This window comes from Pyrus communis, chromosome 10 (genome assembly GCF_963583255.1).
Source record: "Pyrus communis chromosome 10, drPyrComm1.1, whole genome shotgun sequence".
NCBI lineage: Eukaryota > Viridiplantae > Streptophyta > Magnoliopsida > Rosales > Rosaceae > Pyrus > Pyrus communis.
In genome coordinates, this window is record NC_084812.1 from 11555419 (window position 1) to 11579640 (window position 24222).

The window sequence follows — 24222 nt, forward strand, 5'->3', positions numbered from 1 at the left end:
GATAATGGTGATGGTACTGACGATCATCTGGGTTTGGGTGTGGGTGTGGGTGAGGGCGTGTGAGTGTAGAGATTGAGGAGAGAGAGTGTGTGCAATAAAGAGAAAAATGAGAGTGAGTGAGCTAAGAGTGATCAGAGAAAATGAGGGATAAGGTTAAGGGCTGCCACGTGGCAGGCTGAGAAAGAAGGAGAAACTAAAGGGAGGGTCCAAATTGGTTAAGGATAGGGGACAAGATTGACATTTCATAATTTCTTTAATATAAGCTAGTTTGGGGTGGGGTTTCACACCAAAACATGGGTACTTTTTTCAAACAAAAAAAAAAAAAAAAAAAAAAAAGATATTAGGCTTAATAACATTATTAAATTTCTTCTATTAAACTTGACATGGATACATTCTCAAATCAACGAAAAAGAATGTACCCATATAAGTTCAAAAATTGGATTAGAGAAAAGATTAAAGAAAAGATTAAATGAATTATATATAAAAAAAATGGGTACATTTTATATTAAAAAAGGGTACACTTTTCATATAACAAATTGGTATATTTAAGAATGGGTACATATAAGATTAAAAAATTAAATTTTATTTTTTATAAAAATTTAATGGGTACAAACTTATTCTAATTTTATTTTTTATATTTTAGAAATGTTTGAATTGAAAATTAATTAGGAGTTTAAAAAGGGTGTGAGTATTAAAACTCTAAATCAATTACTAATTTTTATTATAAAAATTATGTAACTTACATGTAATTCATTAATATAGTAATGCTAGGGATTTTAATCAAATTTTAAAAACTAATAAGGTCTTCGTCAATGAACATTAGAAATTAGGGATTGGATACTAATTTTTCCTTTCTATAGATGTCAAATGTTTAGGAATTGTATGTTACAATATCTTGATTTCTTTAAATTGTGATCTAAAAAAAAAATGTTTTCTCAAACATTATAATTAATAAAATGATAACAGAAGAATTACTCATGAAAAAATAATTCCATGGAATACAAGACAGAGACATCATGTGTTATATAAATAGATAGGGTCCGCTCTCTCTCCATATAGATAGATATATTTTCGTGTAATAATATTTATTTTTTAGAATTACTAATTTTGTTACTGGGACAAACATAACAAAATTTGAATTATTTATCGATATAAACCGGCCTGCAAGGAATAGTGTCCAAGAGGCAAGAAATAATGTAGTATTCTAGCCTAATCTTATAATAACATAATACAAATATATGCTAACTAATGACTTAAAAAATCATTGTTCAACTAAAAGTGCAATGTTATTTAGACACACAAAACCGACTTTACAAAGATATATCAATCATTGAGGCCAACATTTTGTTGAAAGATGATCTCAGCTTATATTTTTACCATGAGTAATTGGAACAAATATAACTTGCTGTAAGTGTGCTTCATCTCCTTTCTAAGCTGGATTTATGCAACTTGCAGAAAACACACAGCTAAATATGTACTCCAAAAATGAACAAACATGTAGATAATATGCTACATCAAGTTCTAACATGTGAGATGTTAGTGCATATAGAAGGATTACCAAAATAAATTTTTCTAAAGGATATTCGATCACCACTACAATACCACAATAGGCTCAACATCTTAAAAGTTGATATCCTTTTGTGGGGAAGGTATGTTGAGCAAACGAGGATTTATGAGTGAACTAGTACAATTATTGGCGAGACATCATTTACAAGTTTTTCTGATTAATACTTTTGTGCTCAGCAAATTATTGCCTCAAAATGTTTCTTAATTCTCTGAGAACGTCGTTTGCATCACTCCATTCGTTGATTTGGTCTATATGGCAATGTTTCAACCGCTTTAATTTTTTCTTAGTTAAAAATAGTAGTGGGGAAGAAGAGGGAGAAAGAAATGACAGATGATGTAAGGGAGAGAAGAAAAAAATGTAAATGGTGGAAGGACAAGGTTGGATAAACAATATATCTAAAACGTGATTCATAAAAATGTTAAATATTTTTTTGGGCGAGGTACATGGCTAATGCTAAAAAAGAAAACACAAAATGGAAGGGGGTCTAGAAACACTTGGTAAATTGTCATTCTAAATGGAACTAAAATAATCAGAAGGGTTATGAAGGACAATAAACCCCAACTCAATGTCATTTCCTAGATCAGCAAGGTGGTCATCCACCATTTAGGAGCTATTCGTAGCAATTCTTATTTCTTCGTACAACTATTTGCAGTGAAGAATCATGGCATGCACATGAAGTGTCTATATTCTTGTGCTAACCTTTTAAGCTCCTTGTTCGTTGAACAAAGGAACAAGCACTTTTGTTTATCTAATATAATCTCATATGGATAAGCCATCACTAGGAAAAAGGAGGATGAAACTACTTGAGTAAATCCTTTCAAGACAATCTTGCGATTGCGGTATCAAGTTAGGAAACTTTAGCCTCAGACCTTTTCTTTGTTAAGTTTTGTACATCGTGTTTGTAATATGTACGTATTTTGATTACATAACAAATATAAATTTAATTAGCTTGATTTTCTAGCCATTTGGTTCAGGTCTTTAAATCAAATGGCATCTCTTACTATTTTTGGTAAATTCCATATCCCTTAATTGGAATCCGAGAGTTTTATTGGAAACTCTTAGTGGGATATGGAAGGTTCACCATTGCCAAGCCCACCTCATTGTGCGACCATGGTTTTCCAAGGCTGAAGTAAGGTGGATCGACATACGAATACCTCAGAAGTCTAGTCATGAACTCAACAACTTCCGCAGCAGAGCTGAATAGACAGAGCATCGATGCCACCATCATCCTGTTCCAAATCAGTAGGCGAAGTTCAATGACTTCGCTAAGGTTGACCATGCTTGTCCCGCAAGACACGAAAACCTAATCCAGTAAGGAATCAAAAGGTTTCTTATATTCTTAGAATCCTTACAATATAAGGATTGTCATGCACCATAAGTAATCATACTCTTAGAAGTCATCTGGGCTTCTCCTAGTTTAATATGGATTCCATATCCTAAAAGGTCTATATCTCGACTAGATACACATTTCTTTGCTTCATCTCTACTAATGTAATTATCGCACACTTATTATTTTGCCTATTACTTGAGTCTCAAATATTTGCTTACTAATTTGATCGTCGAAGAACCTTAGGCTGGCACCCCATCCTCGGGTTCTTGGCTGCTTACATTTGCATGTTCTTTTATAGGTTAGTCCAATCGATCTCCACCCTTCATGGCGGCCTACAAAATTTGGTTTCAACAATTGGTGTTTTCATTGAGAGATGAACTCAAGATCCTCCCGACCAAATTACTCTACCACAAGCACGTCTACATAAGAAAGTTATGTTAACGGTAACGTTAACATGTCAACGAGAAACAATCCACTCCTTGAGGCCTCCATCACTACCATTGGGAACAACCCAATTCTTGATGTCTTCGCCACTCCTAGTGCAAGTGACCAGACTTCTAATGTGACAACCATCCTAGAAAATGGTGACACTCCTGCGACTGGGCTTTCTCCCACGATGGAACATATTTGGGAGACTTTGTTGAAGATCAACACTTCCGTTGATAAACTTCAAAGAAACTATATGGCTTCTCGAGTAGAGAACCATGCAAAGTTTGTGGACATTGGGAAACATATGAAATCTCTAAAAAACTTCAGCTGGACCACTCTCTAAATGCAGATTCCTATCTTTAATTACAGTAACATAAGTACCATAACTCCAGAAGGGCAGCCCGTTGTGTTGACTTCTACCCTGACCCCAATGAAAATTGTTGATAGGAATACAAATGTCCCCCATGGTGGTCAAATTGTCAGCGGTAACGCTGTTGGTGTGGGGCCATGAGCCCACTAGCAGTGGCTAACATTGACAATGATGTCATGTAGCAGAAGGTGTGGGCCCTCCCACGTGCTCACCACTGAGCCAAACTGCTAATTTTTCTTGGTCCATCAGTCGTTGAATTTCCAACCGTAAAAAATTAGCAACTTTTTTTGTAGTTGCCATGTAGCGAAACCAAGGGCATCCAACGTAAAATATTAAAAATAAACGACCATGATTAATCCAACAATAAAAAATAAAAATAAAAACAAAAAATAAAAATTCCTAACCATCGTGATACCATATGATGCCTCGATGAGATGTCTCCTGATTCAAAATGTTTTTAGAAAAGCGAAAAAACTCGCGTCATGAGAAGAAGGTTTTTCTTTGAAGGAGGAAGTTCCATACGTTCCAAGGAAAGACTGACCGAGCCACACTGATTTTATCCTCTGCGTTAAAATTATTTATGCTTGTTGTAATGCTATGCTTTTGCTTTGTATTTGAAATAATTTATTGGAATTAGACTTTATCTTATTTTCATGAGATTGTAATTACAAAGTTCACACTTAAACAGACCTACAAAGTTCACACTTAAACAAACTTACAAATCTAAAGCGATAATGACATGTGGAGGTTAAGGAGGCCAAGAAAACATAATAAAATACAAAATATATTGGTAATAGTAACCACCTTTACCCTTTTTCTTCTTGTTGACATGGATATTGATACCTTCGCAATCACTGAATACCTAATATACCTTTTGATTGAGTGGATATTTAATGCTGGGTTTAGTGCGATTGAAGGTCCAAGAACGCAAAAAGTAGAAAGATGATTAAGCTCAGACAGTTGGCAGCCCAGGAACAATTGAAAATCATTTTTTGCCAAGAAATAGGCAACAAGCCTATGTGAGAAGCGATGTACATAGGGTAGCTCACCCCCAGCAAAAAGTACTTTTCCAAGGCATGAATAGGTAAATAAATAGTGACTTACCATACTCTGAAGGCCATAACCAAAAGGGGAGGCTTGGATAGTTGAGGTAGAGAGTATAAAAGCATTGAAGACACAAGGAAGAAGAACACTCAACCAATCAATCAAAAGACATCTAACTTTGCACTCCAACAAGCAAGAAACTAGAGAGCTTTAGTTTTTTCAAACTTTACCCTTTTAGTCATAGGTCCACCACAGAAAGCCATCTTTTGTCAAGTTTTAGAAGCTCTGCTACCTTTCCCCTGTGTTGTAGTATCGAATCTCTTTAGTAAACCCGATTTATATTTCATTTTCCAAAGATTACAACCACTGTAAAACACAAAGAGAAGTGGTTGCAAGAAGACGAACATTGCCTGACTAGGTCATAATCTTGCCTGAGTCTCTTTTGTTTGTACTTACATAAAGTAGATCTGTTGTTTATGCATTTCATTGGATCCTATATCATTTTCGACTGTTTTTCATTCAAAGTTTCATCTATGATTAATCTTGCTAAACTAATTAACATTGCTTCTTTATTGTTAATCGTAACCAAAAAACTAATTTGAAGGGCCCTAAACTCCCTTTAGTTGGACATATGATATTATGAGTAAAGGTCCTTGTTTACAAGGCAAGAAAAAGAATTTTATACAGACTTAACCCATCTGTAAACAATCCAATCGAACTAATAAGTTTAAATAACTTGTGGAGCAAGTAATCAATCTGTTTAATAACCAAAAAAGAACAATATGTTATACAAAGATAACGGTGGCACGCTCAGACTCATATTAGTTTTGATTGTGAGTCTCAAGGCCTAACAAATGCCCACAAAGGCATCATTCAAACTAATAACAAACTCATATTACAGTACACCAAGCAGCAAACCTTGCCCTACAGGCAAAACCCAAAAGAGTTGTACGAGGGACAGATCTAGCCCGAACACCTTTCAGAACACATATATTTCTTTTAACCTACAAATAAACAAATTCAAGTTTTCTATTCCTCTTGCCTCAGATAGGGCTATCTTTATTTGCGACATAATTGTGTGTCACTTTTATCTTCTTCTGTTCTTATTGCTCTTACAGTGTAAGCATATATATGGTGTCCACGAACAGTGACATGACCTTCCAAGCCAATTCCATATAGTATACGTACAAAGATCTTCCCAGTATTTATTTACCAAATGTTTTCTTAATTCTCTCATTGCAATGTGGATCCGGAAGACACAAGATTTTGATACACATTTTTGTGGCTCCTATTCCGTAATTTTTTTTAAGGATTCAAACCATCTATAATTCAATTCATTATTCATAGATTATTTTTGTAAAAAAATATACAATTCCAAACTTACTAAGACGTTCATTTGTGGTAAAAAAATGGACGAATACGGTTCTATAAAGAAATATTAAATATAATCCAATAGTCATATTGCTTCGTATTTGGATGATTTTTGGTAATGATGACATTTGAGAGAAGACATAGATAGACGGTTAGATCGTTAAATACATTTTGGAGTACACCCCAAAAAAAAGTGTGTCAAAATATGTGTCAAGAAGGTGTCTCCAAATTCTAACTCATATAATGGTTCGGATCGTTAAAATACATTACGGAGTAGGCTCTACAAAATAAATGTTAAAATGTATGTCAAAAGTTTGTGTGTGTGTATGCAATTTTAGATACCACTATTATAAGTGTATAGCCGGCTGAACAGTCCGACGATGTACCGCACACATGCCTACACAGAACACTCCTGCATGTAGATTAAAGTAGTTTAGTCGTGGTTTCCTCCTTTGTATATGAATTGATGAATTCTTACTTAGCCAATGTATAGATCGATTTACATACATTATTTTAATCGAGTCATGTATTTTTACACACGTCTAACATGTTATATTGTTAAATTTAAAATTAATAATATTTAAATATAATCATAATAGTGGTATTCAAATACATTATGTGTGTGTGTGTGTGTGTGTGTGTGTGTGTATAGGCATACATCTTTGACATTCGAATGTAAATTTTAAACCATCCCAAGGATTAATCCTTTTAAAATAGTTCAGTTGAAGTTGAGATGATTTAATATATAGGAAGAGATCATCTCTGGATCTCTTTCACCAAAGCCCACCAATCAATTAATTTGGGCTCTTGAAATTTAATCCAACAACTAAAATTATTATTTCTTTTAAAGAGACTCTTTGTTTGTAACTGTTGGATCAAATTTTAAGGATCTGAATTACTTAATTGATGGATTTTGATGGGAGAGATCCGTTGAGGGTCTCTTCCCTCGTATACAAGCATGTACTTCATGCCATGATGCCCTTTTTAACCCTTTAAAAAATTTACAATTAAAAAATACTGATTAATCTAATCTAATGCGATTAGTTATTCAAAAGATATAACCTAATCATTCCGAGAAGATAGCGAAGAAAACAATGATGTTATAATGCAACTGTCATGACGTACAAAAATGCACAAGAGTTGTCACCTATCGCTAATTAACCATACTAAAAATCTTACCACAAAGCCTAATTAGCTAGCTAGACATCCGTACAACAAGTAGAAACCAAAACACTCCTAACCAAATCAAAAAATAAAAATCATTAAGGTCATGATCACGTGATGGCTTTGCTGCCCCCATAGTACATTTTTCTCCCCCACCCATCATTATTTTAGGGTCAGTTTGGGATCGTTGTATTTTTTTAATAAATTGTTTATACTGTATTTTAAGAATAATTAATTGCAAAATAAAGCAGTTGAACGTTTAACAAATTGTATTCTTAAAATGTTCTGAGTATGAAAAACAGTGTAAATGCAGTGTCTAAAAGGATAAATAATGTCATTGTTTAATACTAATGAGCTTATTACATGATTTGAAAATATTTTAAAGGCTTAACTCCACTTTTTATTAAAGCAGCTTTTAAAAGCTGTTGTATAGAGGTCATTGATTTTAAAATAAACAGTACATTTTATTTTTACCAAACATTTTTTTATTCCTTAACTTTAAAGTGAAGCAGTTTTTGATGAAAAAGAACAATACCAAATTGGACCTTAATCAAACATTTATGATATTATGGAAGCAATTCCAAAAAACACTTGAAAAAAAAAAAACATATAGCACATGTTTCTTCTAAAAAGAAATTTAAGTACTTTTTTTTAACCCAAAAGTATTTAACTTTTTCTATTAAACATGATTGGAGTTTTTGGTGATTTGAAACCACTTTTAGTTAATTTTAAAAGATTTCTAAATAAGTGATAATAAGGTGTTATTTGCACTCAAAAATATTATCTTATAAATTTAGCATGCATGATGATCTATTTTTGAAGGGAGAGATACCATCTTTTTAGACCATAATAAAAAAGATGATTTACCTAACATTTTCCATTTTAAAATGCTAATAATAATTCCTTATTAATAATATAAGCTAATTGTAACAAGGGTCCATGTTCTATACCACGAGTTTAGTTTTTGTCCCTGAATTCTACTTATAGTTTCTCCCGTCCTCGAATTATCTAACTTGTTACATTAGTAGTTTTTGTCGTTAATCCCGCCAATTTTTTTTTTTTTTTTGTTAAGTTGAGCAATAAAATAAGAATTTCATAAAAATAAAAAATTTGTCAACGAGAAAGACTTGGCTCCTGAAGGATTGAGGAGAAACTCCTCCTAAAAATACGTCGGAATTCCTTAAATAATGATTAAATGATCTTAGTTTTAATTGATTTTTCGTTCATCTTTGGATAAAATACCCAAATTATTCCTTAACTTAAAAGAAAAATTGATGAAGTTAACGAAAGGACCACAAGTGCAACACGGAGCATAATTCCAGGACAAAAACAACTATTGGTAGAGTTTAAAGACCAAAACTAAACTTATATTATAATTTAACCATTCCTACAATTTAGCCAATGATATCATTAAAAATCAATGATAAATTTATAGTTCTTATTACTCAAAGCCTTCGGCATTAAGTTTCTTTATCTCTCTCTCCCCCTTTCTCCAACAACAATTTGCATAGCTTGGGCAGCCTGGTTCCTCTCTCTCACGCAGTCTCTCTCGGCCGGCGGCTGTAGTTTTCTAAGAAGTAAACAGTCTCACTGGAAAAAGGCCGCGTGGTCCGGCTGACCAGTAGGCCCAGACAAAACCCTTTGCTGACTGGTAACTCCATGGGCCCTACCTGTCGGGCTCTATTGCATATTCAATGGTAGTGGGCCCACATGTCCCCTCTTGACTCAACACTCTCTGAGACAAATATTTCCTATGTCTGCCTTGACCAATTAGGAACCGTCAGCGTCCGTCCAAGAAACAACTGGTCCACCTGTCCGCGTGGCCTGGATGACGTGGTATCGTACGTGCCACCAAGAAATCAACCAAGCACGACTTCCCCATAAAAACACCCCCTTCTCCATCAGGTCCCAACACCATAACCTCGATCATATCTCCCTCATTTCAGTAATCAAGCTTTCAGTAACATTCCCAGATCAAAGTCAACCATGGCCATTGATACAGCCACATCCTCCCCGCTGAGCCCACCGGCGACAGAGAAGGACGCCAAGGCGCTTCAGTTCATAGAGGAGACGACCAGGAACACGGACTCGGTGCAGGAGAGGGTTCTGAGCGAGATTCTGAGGCGTAACGCCGAGACCGAATACCTCAAACGGTTCGGGCTTGGCGGTGCCACCGACCGGGACTCGTTCAAGTCGAAAGTCCCAGTTGTTACATACGAGGATCTCCTCCCGGAGATCCAACGTATTGCTAACGGTGACCGTTCTCCCATCTTGAGCTCTCATCCCATCTCTGAGTTTCTCACTAGGTATATACATTAAAAAGGCTAAACTTTATTTAAAAACTTACTGTTATATTTATTGTGTGAAAAAATAAATTATTTTGTAAATTTGCATGCAGTTCTGGGACTTCAGCTGGTGAAAGAAAATTGATGCCTACAATCCATGAAGAGTTGGACCGTCGTACACTACTATACAGCTTGCTTCAGCCTGTGATGAACCTGTAAAGTTCCTTTACTCCTTCACTATTTTTATTTGTAGAAAACTTCATTATAATTTTTGGAGAATACTTTTAGATTAATACTTAACTAAGATTAAAATTTAAATGCCGTGCTTATTCTTCCATATCAATTCTTCCGTACGTATATTTATGATACTTCTGTACCTATGTTTCTATATCGATAATTCTGTACCTATGCCTCCATACTGATACTTCTATATAAATACTTGCATACTTATGCTTCCATAGCAATACTTCTATACCTATATGCTTTCATGTCAATACTTTCGTACCTATGCATCCATACCGATACTTCCGTACCTCTGCCTACCTCATACCGATACTACTATATAGATACTTGCATACCTATACTTCCACACCGATAATTAGATACAATGCATATTCACTTTGACTTTGTCTATGTGCTCTACATGATGAGTTCAAGTTTGTCTTTGCATTTTCTTTCCTCTTTTTTTTTTTCAACATGTAGCTCATGTTTTTTTGTACGTTTTATCATTCAGGTACATTTATTATGGGAGAAAGTCAAACATAAATCAATGGCTACAATTTGTGGAGCATTTAGGGCATTTTGAGAATAAAAAGTAAATTAATTATTAGTAATAAGAAAATATAACATTTAGGGCATTTTGAGAATAAAAGTAAATTAATTATTAGTAATAAGAAAATATAAGTTTTAGTTTTAATGACGACAAATATTAGTCAAAGGGCTATATTCAATTTGTAATATAACTCCCAAGTTTTAATTAATTTTTTTGTATGTTCATTCAGGTACATTTATTATGGGAGAAAGGAAAAAGAAAATATAAATTTTAGTTCTAATGACGACAGATATTGAGTCAAAGCGATATATTCAATTTGTAATATAACTCCAAGTTTTTATTAAATAATAATATTTTCTGATGATTAAAATTGAAAAACTCCTTTATATATGTATGTGTGTGTGTGTGTGTTTTTTTTTTTTTAATGAGTTATTTATATATGATGATTCTAAATAAAAATTGAGCCTAGGACCTCCTCCGGTGTCACTCTAATTAAGAATCATAAATGGGAATGCTTTTATTTTTCACTAAAGCAATTGTCTATATCTTTTGTCCGTTAAATTAAAGTGATGTACTAATATTTGATGAAAATCGAATTTTATGTCACAGTTACGTGCCGGACCTCGATAAGGGAAAGGGGCTCTACTTCTTGTTCATCAAGGCGGAGACCAAGACGCCGGGAGGGCTGGTGGCACGTCCGGTGCTGACAAGCTACTACAAGAGTGAGCACTTCAAAACCAGGCCATTTGACCCTTACAATGTCTTAACCAGCCCGAACGAGGCCATTCTTTGCGCCGACTCATTCCAAAGTATGTACACCCAAATGGTCTGCGGCCTCATCATGCGCCAACAAGTCCTCCGAGTAGGTGCAGTGTTTGCCTCCGGCCTACTCAGAGCGATTCGGTTCCTCCAGCTCAACTGGCAACAACTGTCCCTTGACATACGCAACGGAACCCTAAACCCTAAAATCACCGACCCTTCACTCCGCGAGACAATGTCCGGTATATTGAAATCGGATCCCAAGCTAGCAGATTTCATCACAAAGGAGTGTTGTGAGGAGAATTGGGCAGGAATAATCACAAGGGTTTGGCCTAACACAAAGTATCTTGACGTGATTGTCACCGGTGCAATGGCACAGTACATTCCGTTGCTTGAATACTACAGCAATGGCTTGCCGATGGCGTGTACTATGTATGCGTCGTCCGAATGTTATTTCGGACTCAACCTCAAGCCAATGTGCAAGCCGTCGGAGGTATCTTACACAATTATGCCTAACATGGCGTACTTTGAGTTCATCCCGCACGACCCTTCCGCTCCTTCGCTGATCAAACACTCCCCTCCCCCCCTCGTCGACCTTGCTGATCTCGAAGTTGGGAAGAAGTACGAGCTTGTCATAACAACCTACGCTGGACTGTGTCGTTACCGGGTGGGAGATATTCTCGAGGTGACCGGTTTCCACAATGCTGCACCGCAGTTTAGGTTTGTGAGGAGGAAGAACGTCTTGTTGAGCATTGACTCCGACAAGACGGATGAGGCTGAGCTGCAGAAGGCTATTGACAATGCCTCAGTGTTGTTGCGAGAATTCAACACAACCGTAGTTGAGTACACGAGCTATGCAGACACCAAGACAATCCCCGGGCATTACGTGATTTACTGGGAATTGTTGGTGAAGGACCCCGCGAATAATTCCCCAAGTCACGAGGTTCTGGACAAGTGTTGTTTGGCCATGGAGGAGTCGTTGAACTCGGTGTACAGACAAGGCAGGGTGGCTGACAACTCAATTGGACCACTTGAGATAAGGGTGGTGAAAAATGGCACATTTGAGGAGCTTATGGACTATGCAATCTCTAGAGGTGCGTCTATCAATCAGTACAAGGCACCAAGGTGTGTGAATTTCTCCCCCATCATGGAACTTCTCGACTCCAGGGTCTTTTCAGTGCATTTTAGCCCAAGTGCACCGCAGTGGACTCCAGAGCGACGTCATTAAGCTGAACACTACATGAGTACAAATGGAAGAAAATAAATTGTTGTGGTGGCTATAGCTTTTATTTTCCTTTGTTGAGCATAATCCTAGCTAGCCACAGCTTTTCAAAGTGTCTTTTATTTGGTTTACTTTTGTTTTGAATTGAAGTCGTTCTTGTCTGCAATAAGTTGAAGTAATCTTAATATTGAGCATGATCCTCGCTAGCTAGCTGTAGATATGTTTGTTTGTCTCGTCTGTGCTTTGCTTTGGACCGATCAGCTTTCTTAAAGCCGAGGGAAAAAGACGTTGCAAAAGTGCAGTACCTCGCTCGCTCTCTCATGCTGCTGTCAAAATTTGTAAAAATGCATTTGATGTTTCATGTGTGTGCAATATAATATTGTTTATTTTATGATAATATATGGTAGTTATTTGCATGGAATTTTGTGACGTGCTAACTATTCCTCCCACTGTGTTTTTGTTGTTGAAGAGATTCCTCCCTCTGTGTTGGTCATGTCATAACTAGGTAATTTTGATAATTAGGTGGGTATTATGGTATCTATATAAGTTAATCATGAGTGGTTAACAACTAGCTAGCCTAGGTTTCTTTCTGTTTGGAAGCATATCACGAGCACTCTCACGTATATGGATATGCTAATTAAGGGTGGGGGCGATTATTTGAAATTAGTGACATTCTTGTGATTATATTATATACTGATTAAGAACACATTTAATGGTGTAGACAAATATAGTAACTAAAATTATACTATAATGGCTGACATGGCAAATTGCATGCTCAATTGTTTTATTAAAAAATGTGTCACTCCAATAAAACAAGCAAATAGAGTGGGCAAAATTTTATTTTATTATTGTTTTTCACCTTTAATATTTACTTTTATCCGGAGGAGTAGGCAAAGTTACCTTCTCTGGTGGACTAGGCAAAGTTTAAGCCTACACATGTAGAAGCGGTCAATATTACCTACTCTCGCGGAGTAGGCAAAGTTTGCCTACTCAATTAATTACTCGATTTGGAACGCCATTTTCCTGTTAAAAAAAAAAATTAATATTGCCATGTAACGTGCACCATATTTTGCTAATGTTGTTCTATTATTGTATATTTTGGAGTTCCATAGGCTTATTGAGAAGAGGCTGATTGGTTCACGCATGCTGATTGCTGCTTAGTTGCAAGATCTCAAAGACAAACAGGATAAGGTTTAAACTAACTTGTTGCAAGTACGAGCATGGGAGATCGATCGACTACCTCAATTATCTAATTTGTTTGTTTCTTAATTTAGGATCCAATAATCTTTGAGAGAAACGTTATCACATCTCTTAGTCAGATGGACAAATTTATTATGTTGTTGTCATGATTTATCCAACGACACGAAGAACATGTGGTTTTGCTTAATTAATCCATTTGCTCTTCGACAAGATCGATGATGAGCTCGATCGTACTCTTATTAGAACGGTTGCTGGGGTGACCATGTAGAAATTTTGTAGTGTGATGCGGTTAGTATTAATATAAGTTTTATTTATATAATATATTTTAAAGTTTTAAAAAATATTACTTTCTGTTCACTAATTTTAATTTTTTTTTAAAGCAATCTGTAGGCATCAACCAAACAATTAAAACTTAAAAATTTGTATCTTTACGCAAGAGTTCATAAATACTTGTGAAGATTAATCTTTTTTTTTTTTTTTTGCTTTAATCACAAGCTGGTGGTCCAGTAGTACAGTGCGGATTACGAGGTTTTCTTAAAACTAAAAACTAGATGTCTCAGGTTCGAAACCCGCTGCTGGTGTGGAAGCCAAACTTGTGTCCAAGAGGAGACTGAAATGCCTCTCAGTCTTTTATATTTATCATATTATATTTAATCTGTCTATACTGATTGTGAATCTTAAATTCTTAATCTATGGAGAGGGCATAAAATTTGACGCCGTTACAATAATCTTCAATAAAAGCGTCCTGAATAAGATTATGGGATATCTCAAACTACTCAAAAGAATTTGCACAAGATAAATCTAACCAATCTATTCGCACACCATTCACGTAACGACGTGTGTAGACGACTCTGCTGCCAAGATAAGTTTAAGCCTATCTCAAACATCATACCAAATTTTTAAACTAAATGATGTGGTTGTTGATAATTGGATTGTTACTTAAATGTTGATTAACGTGCTTATTTTCTATTAATGATACATCACTTGATTTGCAAATTTAGTTTAAAAATTTAATCTCTCTAACATTATGTAATTATCCCACCCACGATGATTCCCAAATGTGATGTATCCTCCAAGGATCTGCCCATGGCCTGAGTTTAATGCAATGAGTCTCCTCCTATAACAATGCGTGTAGGACCATCCCCAAACGACACACCAAGACCATGCAAGCCTTCCCGTCGGCATCATGCGCATGGATGCTGGTACTGCACGTGTTTGCTAGACAGGGTTGAAAATTAGGTTTACACTTCGTGAGTCCCAAGATAAATAACCTTATCTCTCTTGTGGGATATAAATTGTTGTTACTCTTCCATATATGCATGACTTATTTTTTGCTAAGCTCACTGAAATTTTATTTCAATCTCTTCTTTTTTTAATTAAAATTTTACCACTTACCTCCCTAAAACTTGATTTTTGTGCCACTTTGTTTGGATTCTATTAAGTCCGTTAAATTTCCTTAGGTGGCATAAGTGGGTCCACTTCTTACTGATAGGGTACAAATACAAGAGTGAGGATCCCAAGAGGATCCCGGGAATTCTCCAATCACATTCGTTCATTATAAAATTGTACGGCCAGTTTTTGTCAGATACTATTTATATTTAGTTTTAAATAAAAAAAATTACAATGATTTATGACTGCACGATGTATGATATACGATGAACAGATGTGATTGGAAGATCCGGCGAGGATCCTCCTGGCAAATGCAAGGCCTACATATCTAATTAAATGGTGCCACATAGATTAAAACAAAAAAATAAGAAAAATCATTTAAAAGTTCTAATTTGTGCTTTGTAGGCTCATAAAGATATGAAAGTTCAAAAGGATTTGGGAAATTTCAATCTGGGTTTCCATTGTTTAGAGAAATCAGCTTGTTTTGGAAGAAATTATGGCAGACCTCAATTTCAATTACCTTCATAGGTTTAGAGTAATTGGGATTCTTATTTATGACATGATGACATAGTTAATTACACAACAATAATTGGGTGTTACTTGGAATGGAGCAGATGGAGATGGAGATGGAGATGGCAAGGGAGGTGGAGATAGGCGAGGGGAGAGGGGAAGAAGGCACCGGGAGGAGATGGGGTATTTTTTTTTATAGTTTTTTTTTTTTTTTTCTAAGTTTTTTTTTTTTTTTTTTTTTTTTTTTTAATAATGAATTCTCATCTGCCACATAAGCAATATTTATGCCATGCCAACAAATTTACGCAAAGTGGTACAAAATTTAAATTTTTAGGAATTAGGTGGCAAAGTTTTAAAGTGAAATTGAGATGGATTTTCGGAGGATGTAACAAAAAATAAAACGATACGTATAACAGGTATCCTTTTAGAATTTTAAGTACTTGTTTGGAAACAAATCACAAGCCTTTAGCGGGTGGATTATGGTGGGTGGCCTTTGTGACTTTGTGACAGTCCATGGCAGCCTCTCATATGTCTAGATTTCAGATTTATGTACTTAATTTGTATCATTATTTAACAACGAATATTCATCAGCTATATATTACTTTAGTCAGTAATTTCTACATGATTAATAATCAGCAACATATATTGCTCCTCCTGATCTTTCTCTAAATGTAATTATGTTGATCCTAAAAACTACCAAGCTTACGTGGCATGCAGATCGTGTAGTCAATAAGCTAACTACATTCTTCAGTTGTGTGCGGGGTGTGCTAACTCGTCGGCCGAGCTCAGCTGGGGAGTTAAATGTGTTGATGTCGTGTTGAGCGTGTTGCTGACTTCTTGATCTTGCGATTACGGTCAAAGAAGGAACACGTCTCGGTCTTTAGGTTCTAGAGCTCGAAGACAAGGCTGCCAGTCTTGCGAAGTTCACGGATCGTCGGCATTGGGTTTGGTCACAGTGATTATATTCGTAAAAGTATAAGCACGCCGAACTGGCACCAAACTATACGAACACAAGTACTCCAAAGAGATGTATGTCTTGATGGTAAATGTGGTTTAGCCATTAGAATGCCGAACTCTAAAACTTACTTGTGAACATCCAATCATAAACAACTCGACATTCAATATGTCGAGCCCAATAACTTGTAACACCTCATTTCACCAAGAAGCCTAATGAGATGATCTCTACCAACAAAGACTCGAAAATCCTTGTCGACCGAGACTTTGATAGGTAATCAGTCGGCTTTGACACAGTGCTGTTTATCCAAACTGAAGGTGTTCCGCTGTCGGCTGATTCTACGGCAACAGTGCTGTTTATCCAAACTGAAGATGTTCGCTGGTTGCCTTCACAGTGCTAGTGGCGGAAAAGGAAAATAAAAAACTCAAGGTTGTTGAGAGGTTTCGCGTAGAGCGAAAATTTGCGTAGGGTAGTTTGTGTGTTGAATTGGGGGCCCTTAAATGATGCACTCCCCTATATATAGCAGCGAATCTACTCCTGGCCGAACCAGAGATGTATCCGGATTAAAACTCCCAAATCTATTCTGATTAGGATTCAGCCAATCCTAGTTCCAATGGGTTTCTGAACCAAGCTTCTATAATGAATTAGATTCACTCCCGACTTCTTAGCATCTTCAATTCTGAAACCCCTTTGTTGTACCAGGACTCGACTTCTTCGCTCTTATCCAAATCAATCCTTCTTGCAATAGGACTTGGCCGACTTAATTGGACAACTTATGACAGCTAGACAGCCCATAGTATTCTTGAAAGAGCATTGGACCAAACACAATCCTAAGCTCAACCCAATAATGTTATTTTGGGCCCAAACAAAATGATATAATGGTTTAACAGTTTTCATAAGTTCTTAATTGTATTATCACAAAAGACTATATGTAAGAATGTGAATGTTAATTTGTCTCTCATTTGTAAGGACTTACATAAGTTTGAAGACTTTCCCCTATTACCCATTGAACATAGTAGGTTATTCACTTATTGCGCTCAACAACTCATATTTCATTAGGTTTAAATGAGTTCACACATAATGAAGCATGTTGAGAGTGCAAATTTTATCTAAAAATTAAAAAACCTTCATACAAACTTATAAGAAGTTAAACTACTCTCCTAACTACGGCCAACCAGTTTTAAAACATCGACTTCATTCCATTATCATGTGGTCTCTATGAATTTTTGGGGTTAGTTCAAACAAATAGTTCGAAATTGCATTCAAACTCCACTTCAAAAAAGTGACCACACTCGACAGAGTCATGTAACTTACTGAATATGTCAATAACAATAAAGAGGTTATGACAGTAATTAGTGTGTTCCTCTTGCACTGGAATAAAAGAAAGAAAAAATTTGTTGATCGACTGCATAGTCAACATAGTAAATCTAGCTTTCTAACTAACCAGACCAAGGGGTCATCAGCCACACTTCTTAAATTGAAATTGAGATCATCTTCAAATCTATGTGTTCAGAGTTGATGGATATAGAAATTTGGATCACTCAATTTAAATCTTGTGGCTCTCATTAGCCACTCACATTGCCCACCTCACAGAAAATCAAGCCCATGAACGACCCGAACCTCTTGTTCTCTTGAATGGTCTAGTTTTTAAATTTGTCAGCTCTGGACACAAAGATGAGAATGAATATTCATTCAACATGGCTTGGGCCTCCCATTTTCTTTGTTCTTTTTTTTTTTGAATAAACAATATTATCTATACTAAGGGGGTGGGAAAGTGGGCTAAGCCTCACAATAGGCTAGCAATACTGTGGACCAAATCGTCTTTGGTGAGAAAGACCCTTCACTTACAAGTGAAAAGGAATATCATTAGACTGTAAAACTAAGGAGAACGGAGCTCCCCTTTTCTTTATATTCTACATATTCAGTCTTTATTTTTTCTTAAACAAATTAATCATTTAGATTCTAGAGGAGTTTTAAATTTGCAAAAATGATGCATTGTATGTATATGTATCTTTTTTAAGATATGATTATATAATTTACACTATAGAGTTGCACATTTGGTCAAAATAGAATGAATTTTTTTATAAGAATTTGATATTGAACCCAACAACCATTGAAACTGAATATAATAATCTCATTTATTATAACAAAATATTACTAAACTGTAATTCTAAGTGACTTGTATTTATTTAAATTTTAAATCATAGATGAAACATGATTTTAACTATTAAAAATCTATTTTATGTGCATATTTTTTTTGGATTTTATATTTTGTATAGAAAAAAAGGCAGTCATTATAAATTTGCTCAGGGCTTCCTAAATCATTGGACCAGTCCTGTTGCCGTGCTCTAAAATATGTGCTTAAAAAAAAAAAAAAAAAAAAAAAAGAGCTTTTAGTCTTATTAATATTTTTATCCACTCATCAAATATACAGTTCACACAAAACGTCCAAAGAAAAGTTGAGATTTTAACATAAAATCAATTGTTAGTATGGAGTCTCTGAACTTCTTATAAAGGTATATTAAATTTCCGATATGGGACATTATTTCACATCCTCACAAACGCAACCCAGAAACATCAAAAACTTCCCTTTCCTACTATCGCTGTTATCTAATATACAAGAATCGTGCAGTGCCTTAATATTGAAGATGTTACGCCGACGTCCCTACGTAAAGATTTTGATTAATGTGTTATCGATCCAGACTGAAATCTACTTTTAGAAGGCAAATAGCAGAAAAGAACTGGCTATATTGCACAGACAGCTGCAGGTGCTAAAGCTGCATGCATGATGTACCTTTAATATAATTTGACGCTTTCTTATAATTCACGATCAGTGTTAAAAGAGCACTGCAACCTTTACTGTTTGTTTTTTTTTTTTTTTTAAGGCTCTCTTTTCTCATGAGGGTTCTGTTCTGTCGACTGTGATGATAACTTTTTTCTCTTAAAAAAGAGAAAGAAAAGAACACTGCATGGATCGACACTAAAGTGCGATCACACAGAACTCGAGAGGTCACTAAGCTTTGGCGCAGAAGGAAAAAATATGCCGAAAGCGATATCTGTGTCAAAAAAAGAGTGAACTGTCTTCCACACAAGGCAAACTTTGGTAAAAAGCAATGTGTGAGTGTGTGGCGACACATCAGTTACGAACATTTAGAGCAGCTCGAGTGTAGGAAAGGCTTCCTAGGGCACTGTCTGTTGAATCTTAAACAGTAACAAACAGTAACTACCTTTAATGAATAGTATCATCTCTAAACTGAATAGTCATGGCAATATGCAATAAAATATTAGCATTTTTTAGTTTATAAAATAATAAAAAATAATTTTATTTCAAATTTTGGATATGATTTTTAATCGATCTCATCGTACCACGTTTCATTAAATAAGAAATTACAACCCAAAGTATTTGAGAAAATATAAAATTGTGGTGTATGATAGAAGATAATGATAAGATATTTATACAAAATTAAATCTTTTTTTTTTTTTAAAGAAATTTTGGATTTTTTTTATTAATTGTTTACATTTTTTAAAAAAATTTATTAACTTTTTACATTTTTTATTTCTTTTTTACATTTTTTTTATATTAATTTTATAATGTGGCTGACGTCAGCCTTGCTGGCCTGCGATTCGAGCTCGCCCTTTCACTCGAGCACCCCTCAGCCCAATTGCCCGCGTGGGCTGGAGCAAGGAGCGGAGGCAATTGGATTGAAAACCTCCCCGGTCCACCGGGCTATCCACTACGGTGGAGCTGCTCTTATACTGCTGGTCTTTAGGGTTTGAACCTAAAATGTGTTCTTTAGGGATCTAATCTAAGTGATAGTTTTATGGGATAGTTTAGTTGCGGTCCCTAGTCCCTAATTGTTATAGACTTAAATCTTATGCATTTTAGGTTTTTGACTGAAGTTCCTCTCCTGCTACATTAATGATATAATAATAAAAGAGATACAATAACACCAATAAAGACTCTACCGTTTATTTGCTTTCATTTACATTGGCAATTCAATTACTCAAAATTGGCATTCTAGATATGTTAAAAATGGGATTTTAATCTATTTTTATAAAATATGAGTACATTTATGACACACCCAGATCCGGAATGTCCACTTGGATTTTGAATCGAGTTGTGTTGGCCGACACTTGGAGGGTGACGAAGCCATAAAGTGTAGTGTAGTGGAAAAAGGATGTGAAGAAATTTAAACCTAAAAGTGCCTATTCAAAAAAGTGCTCGGGTGAGCGGGATTGAACTCATTTCACACGTGCTGTCAGAGCATAATACAATATAGTAAATAGTCACATCCCAGTACGCATAGTAAGATATTGTCCGCTTTGGGCTACACCCTCACGGATTTGTTCTTGGGCTTCCACCCAAAACATGTCTTACTATAGGGAGGTGGGCAAGTACATATAAGGCACATCACCTCCTCTCCCCCTAGTGATGTGGGATCTTACAATCCACCCCCTTAAGGGCCAGACGTCCTCATCGGCACACTTCTTGCCAGGGAGTAGCTCTGATATCAAATTGTCACATCTTAGTCTGCATAGTAAGATATTGTCCGCTTTAGGCCATGCCCTCACGAATTTGTTTTTGAGCTTCCACCCAAAACGCATCTTACTATAGGTAGGTAGGCAAGTACATATAAGGCACATCACCTCCACTCCCCTGAGCGATGTGGGATCTTACATTTATATAATAAAATTTGGCTACATTTTACATATAATAAATTTGTACATTTATATAAAAATGTGGGTACATTTTACATACAAAAAATTGATACATTTTATACAAAAAAAGGGGCACGTTTTGTATAACAAAACATGGGTGCATTTTATATAAAAAGCAATAGGTACATTTTATATATATAAAATATACAATTTAGATTAAAAAAATAAATAAATTTTACATTAAAAAATGGGTACATTTTACATAAAAGATGGCCCTTACGAAAGAAAAAAAAAAGGATACATTTTGCATAAAACAAAGTGGTACATGTGTAAAGAAAAATGGGTACATTACAAATAAATTATGGGTACAAATAAAAAGTTAAAAAAAATTATGAATAAAAGTTTTAAAAATAAGGGATAAAAAGAAATTAATATATGGGTACAAATTGAAATGTAAAAGAAAATTGGTATTGTACCAAAAAAGGGTTGCAAATTAAAAATGGGTACAAATTAGAAATAGAAATATATGATAAAAAGTTTAGCCATAAATATAAATATACCAAATGTAACGTTTCTAACACTAAATAAATTTATTTTAAAATAAAATTTAATTCTCTTGACATGTAAATATTTTATTTTTAAAATAATTAATTACGTTTATTAAAACCCAAGAATCTTGATAAAAATTTAAAAAGGAATAAGGTTAGATGAGAACCTAATTTCTCCTAATTTTATTTATGTGAAACTTTTTGGATGGTGCGTATTTTTGCCACTTTGATAAGATGTTCAAACTTTCATTCGTTTTACATGTTTTTAGCTAGCTAGTCTATAATTTGTTTTACCAAAAGATCAACCCCTCCATCTCCTTTTTCACTTTTGCCAGGAGAAGAATTTGTGTGGGATTAGTTATCATGATATGACAGCAGTGTTATATATACGGGGCTAACTATTCTCTTGAAAACGCTCTACAGAGCATTCTTATGATTTGAACCGTTTATTTTTAGGTTCTCATCCATGGATCATTTTTACAACTGCACTCAAATTGGAAATAGTTTGGTCCTTCAATTATTATTATAAACATTTCATAGTTTATCAACAACATTGTGTTTATCTATTTATTAGATCGCATTTAAATAACTAGACGTCTTCCAATTTCAATAAAATTTTGCATAGATGATTGTTGAGGCCCAAAAATGTCATGAGCAAGCCCAACCAAGCCTTGAAACCCAATTGTCATACAAGTCTCTATTCAAGATCAAATACATGCAAAACACAAGACCGAGGAAGAAATATATTTACGAACATGCCATGCTACGGTAATTAGATCGGATATTTATAAATCACTCCATGCCCATGCCTACTTGTCACGCTAAAATAAGCTCAAGTCACACGCTCAGGGTTTGTCAAGTGAATTGTGGTGTGCATGGTTACATAAGTTTATTAGGCCTATGTGGAGTTAAGATTATGGAAGACTTTGGGCTACTTGGGGGGCCAAAAGATCCAAGCCCATAACCTTTGAAGTACACGTTGGCAGACATTAAGAGAGAACTAGTCTAGTTTATCTCTTACGTTAGCAAGCTAACTAGCTCAGTTAAGACTAAACCAAATTCTAGCTCTATGTTCATGTGAAAGCTCATCAAAACAAGCATTTAATGCTGACTTTCCCTTCCCAACTCACGCAGAAGTTCAATGCATTAAAGCCATAAGGTGTGTTACCAAAAGCAATGCTTGTGGAAAGCTGACTTGGGAAAGTCGCGCCTTGGGAAAAAGACACGATGCATATTTTAACATTTAGCCTCCTTACACCAAAATAGGGGGTACCAAGACAACTAGGGAGAAAAAAAAAAAAGAGAGGGGGGGGGGGACAAGCCATAACTAGAAATTCCTTGGGAATGAATCATTCAACTACAAATATAGGTCAAGAACCTTAGCAAGAGATCCTCAATCCCCCAAAATAACACATAGAACTAAAGAAACCCAGAAAATATCACTCTACAACCTTATAATTTTTCATAATCTCCCGCTGAGTGTCCCTACCATCGTAAGCCTTGCTGCCACCCTAGGAAACCCAGATTATTCAACAGAAAACACCATGCAATCACCCAAGCTCTCTTTCATGCAAAACTGATGAACTTCTAGCTTCCACACCATGTTTCTCTTGATCAAGCCATTATCTATTTAATCATGTTATCTTCAAGTCATTGGTCCAACTGGGGTATTTCCTAACTTTCCAGATATTCCGAAACTTGGTACGAAACCGAACCAAGGGACACAAAAGGACGTTCTCCAAGCCCAAATCCACTTCGACTTAAAAGTTCCCAACACTATCTTTAACTAATAACCTAAAAAATGGGTCGTTCATATTATGATAAATATTGTGGAATGAGTGTAAATGAGTAATTAGCATCGCATTAAGTTAATAATTAGTTAGTACTTAAGCGCTTTTATAGTTCACTTTTTTTATTTGAAAACATAAAAGCAAAAATAGTTACGAAACAAATTTGTAATTTTAAAAAATAAAAACTAAAATCGAAATGATTATCAAATCTAACAAAAAAACCTAAGTAAATTAAAAAAAAAAAAAAAAACAAAAATGAGAAGAGAGCAACCAAATTTTAAAATCAAACTAAAGATCCCCCTTTTTTCTCTCCCTCAATTAATTTTTCTCTCAATAATAAATATGTCCAGTCCAATTATGGGATTGGGCATTGTGCAACAATGGGCTTTTCTTTTGGGTAAAAGTGCAACAATGGGCTTGTGGGCATCTGAATCAGACGTCTTTTAGTGTACTTAAGGGAGGGTCATCTACAACTGCACAACAATTTCTTTAGCCAAGCTGCAAAACCGGGCTTTCTCTAGTTCACATTTAAATGACTGGGAATGTTTTTAGACAATATTTTTGAGTTCTAAAAATACGTGAAGTACTTTTTGGAAGCATTTCAAGTAGGGTTGGGCAAACGGGTCTTGGGCCCGCGGGTATAGGCGGGTCGGGGCGGGTACGGGGCGGGTCCTGTTTTTAAATAGGGGAAACGGGGCGGGGCGGGCCTAGGTAATGGCATTCTAGGGTCGGGCCGGTTCCAGATTTATAGAAAAACGGGGCCCCGAACCGGCCCGTTTGTAATTGAAATGGACGGCCCAGATTGAAAATAAACATACCTTCCAATCATGACCGTTGGTTTTAGGTTTTAGTCTAAAC

General features: G+C 35.4%; 1 protein-coding gene across 1 annotated transcript; it reads left to right on the plus strand.

The window, feature by feature from the left end:
- Window positions 1-9210: 9210 nt before the first annotated feature.
- On the plus strand, window positions 9211-12677 carry LOC137748775 (probable indole-3-acetic acid-amido synthetase GH3.1). The gene is made up of 3 exons (XM_068488956.1): window positions 9211-9581; window positions 9674-9775; window positions 10942-12677. The coding sequence occupies exons 1-3, from the start codon at window positions 9262-9264 to the stop codon at window positions 12317-12319; spliced, it is 1800 nt and encodes a 599-aa protein (XP_068345057.1). The 5' UTR covers window positions 9211-9261; the 3' UTR covers window positions 12320-12677.
- Window positions 12678-24222: the final 11545 nt, after the last annotated feature.

Bases quoted from the DNA above. Each gene is read 5' to 3' on its own strand.
- LOC137748775 (XM_068488956.1), top strand. From the start codon at position 9,262: ATGGCCATTGATACAGCCACATCCTCCCCGCTGAGCCCACCGGCGACA. The intron at 9,582-9,673 runs GTATATACATTA...ATTTGCATGCAG, and splicing joins ATCTCTGAGTTTCTCACTAG to TTCTGGGACTTCAGCTGGTG. The intron at 9,776-10,941 runs GTAAAGTTCCTT...TTTATGTCACAG, and splicing joins CTTCAGCCTGTGATGAACCT to TTACGTGCCGGACCTCGATA.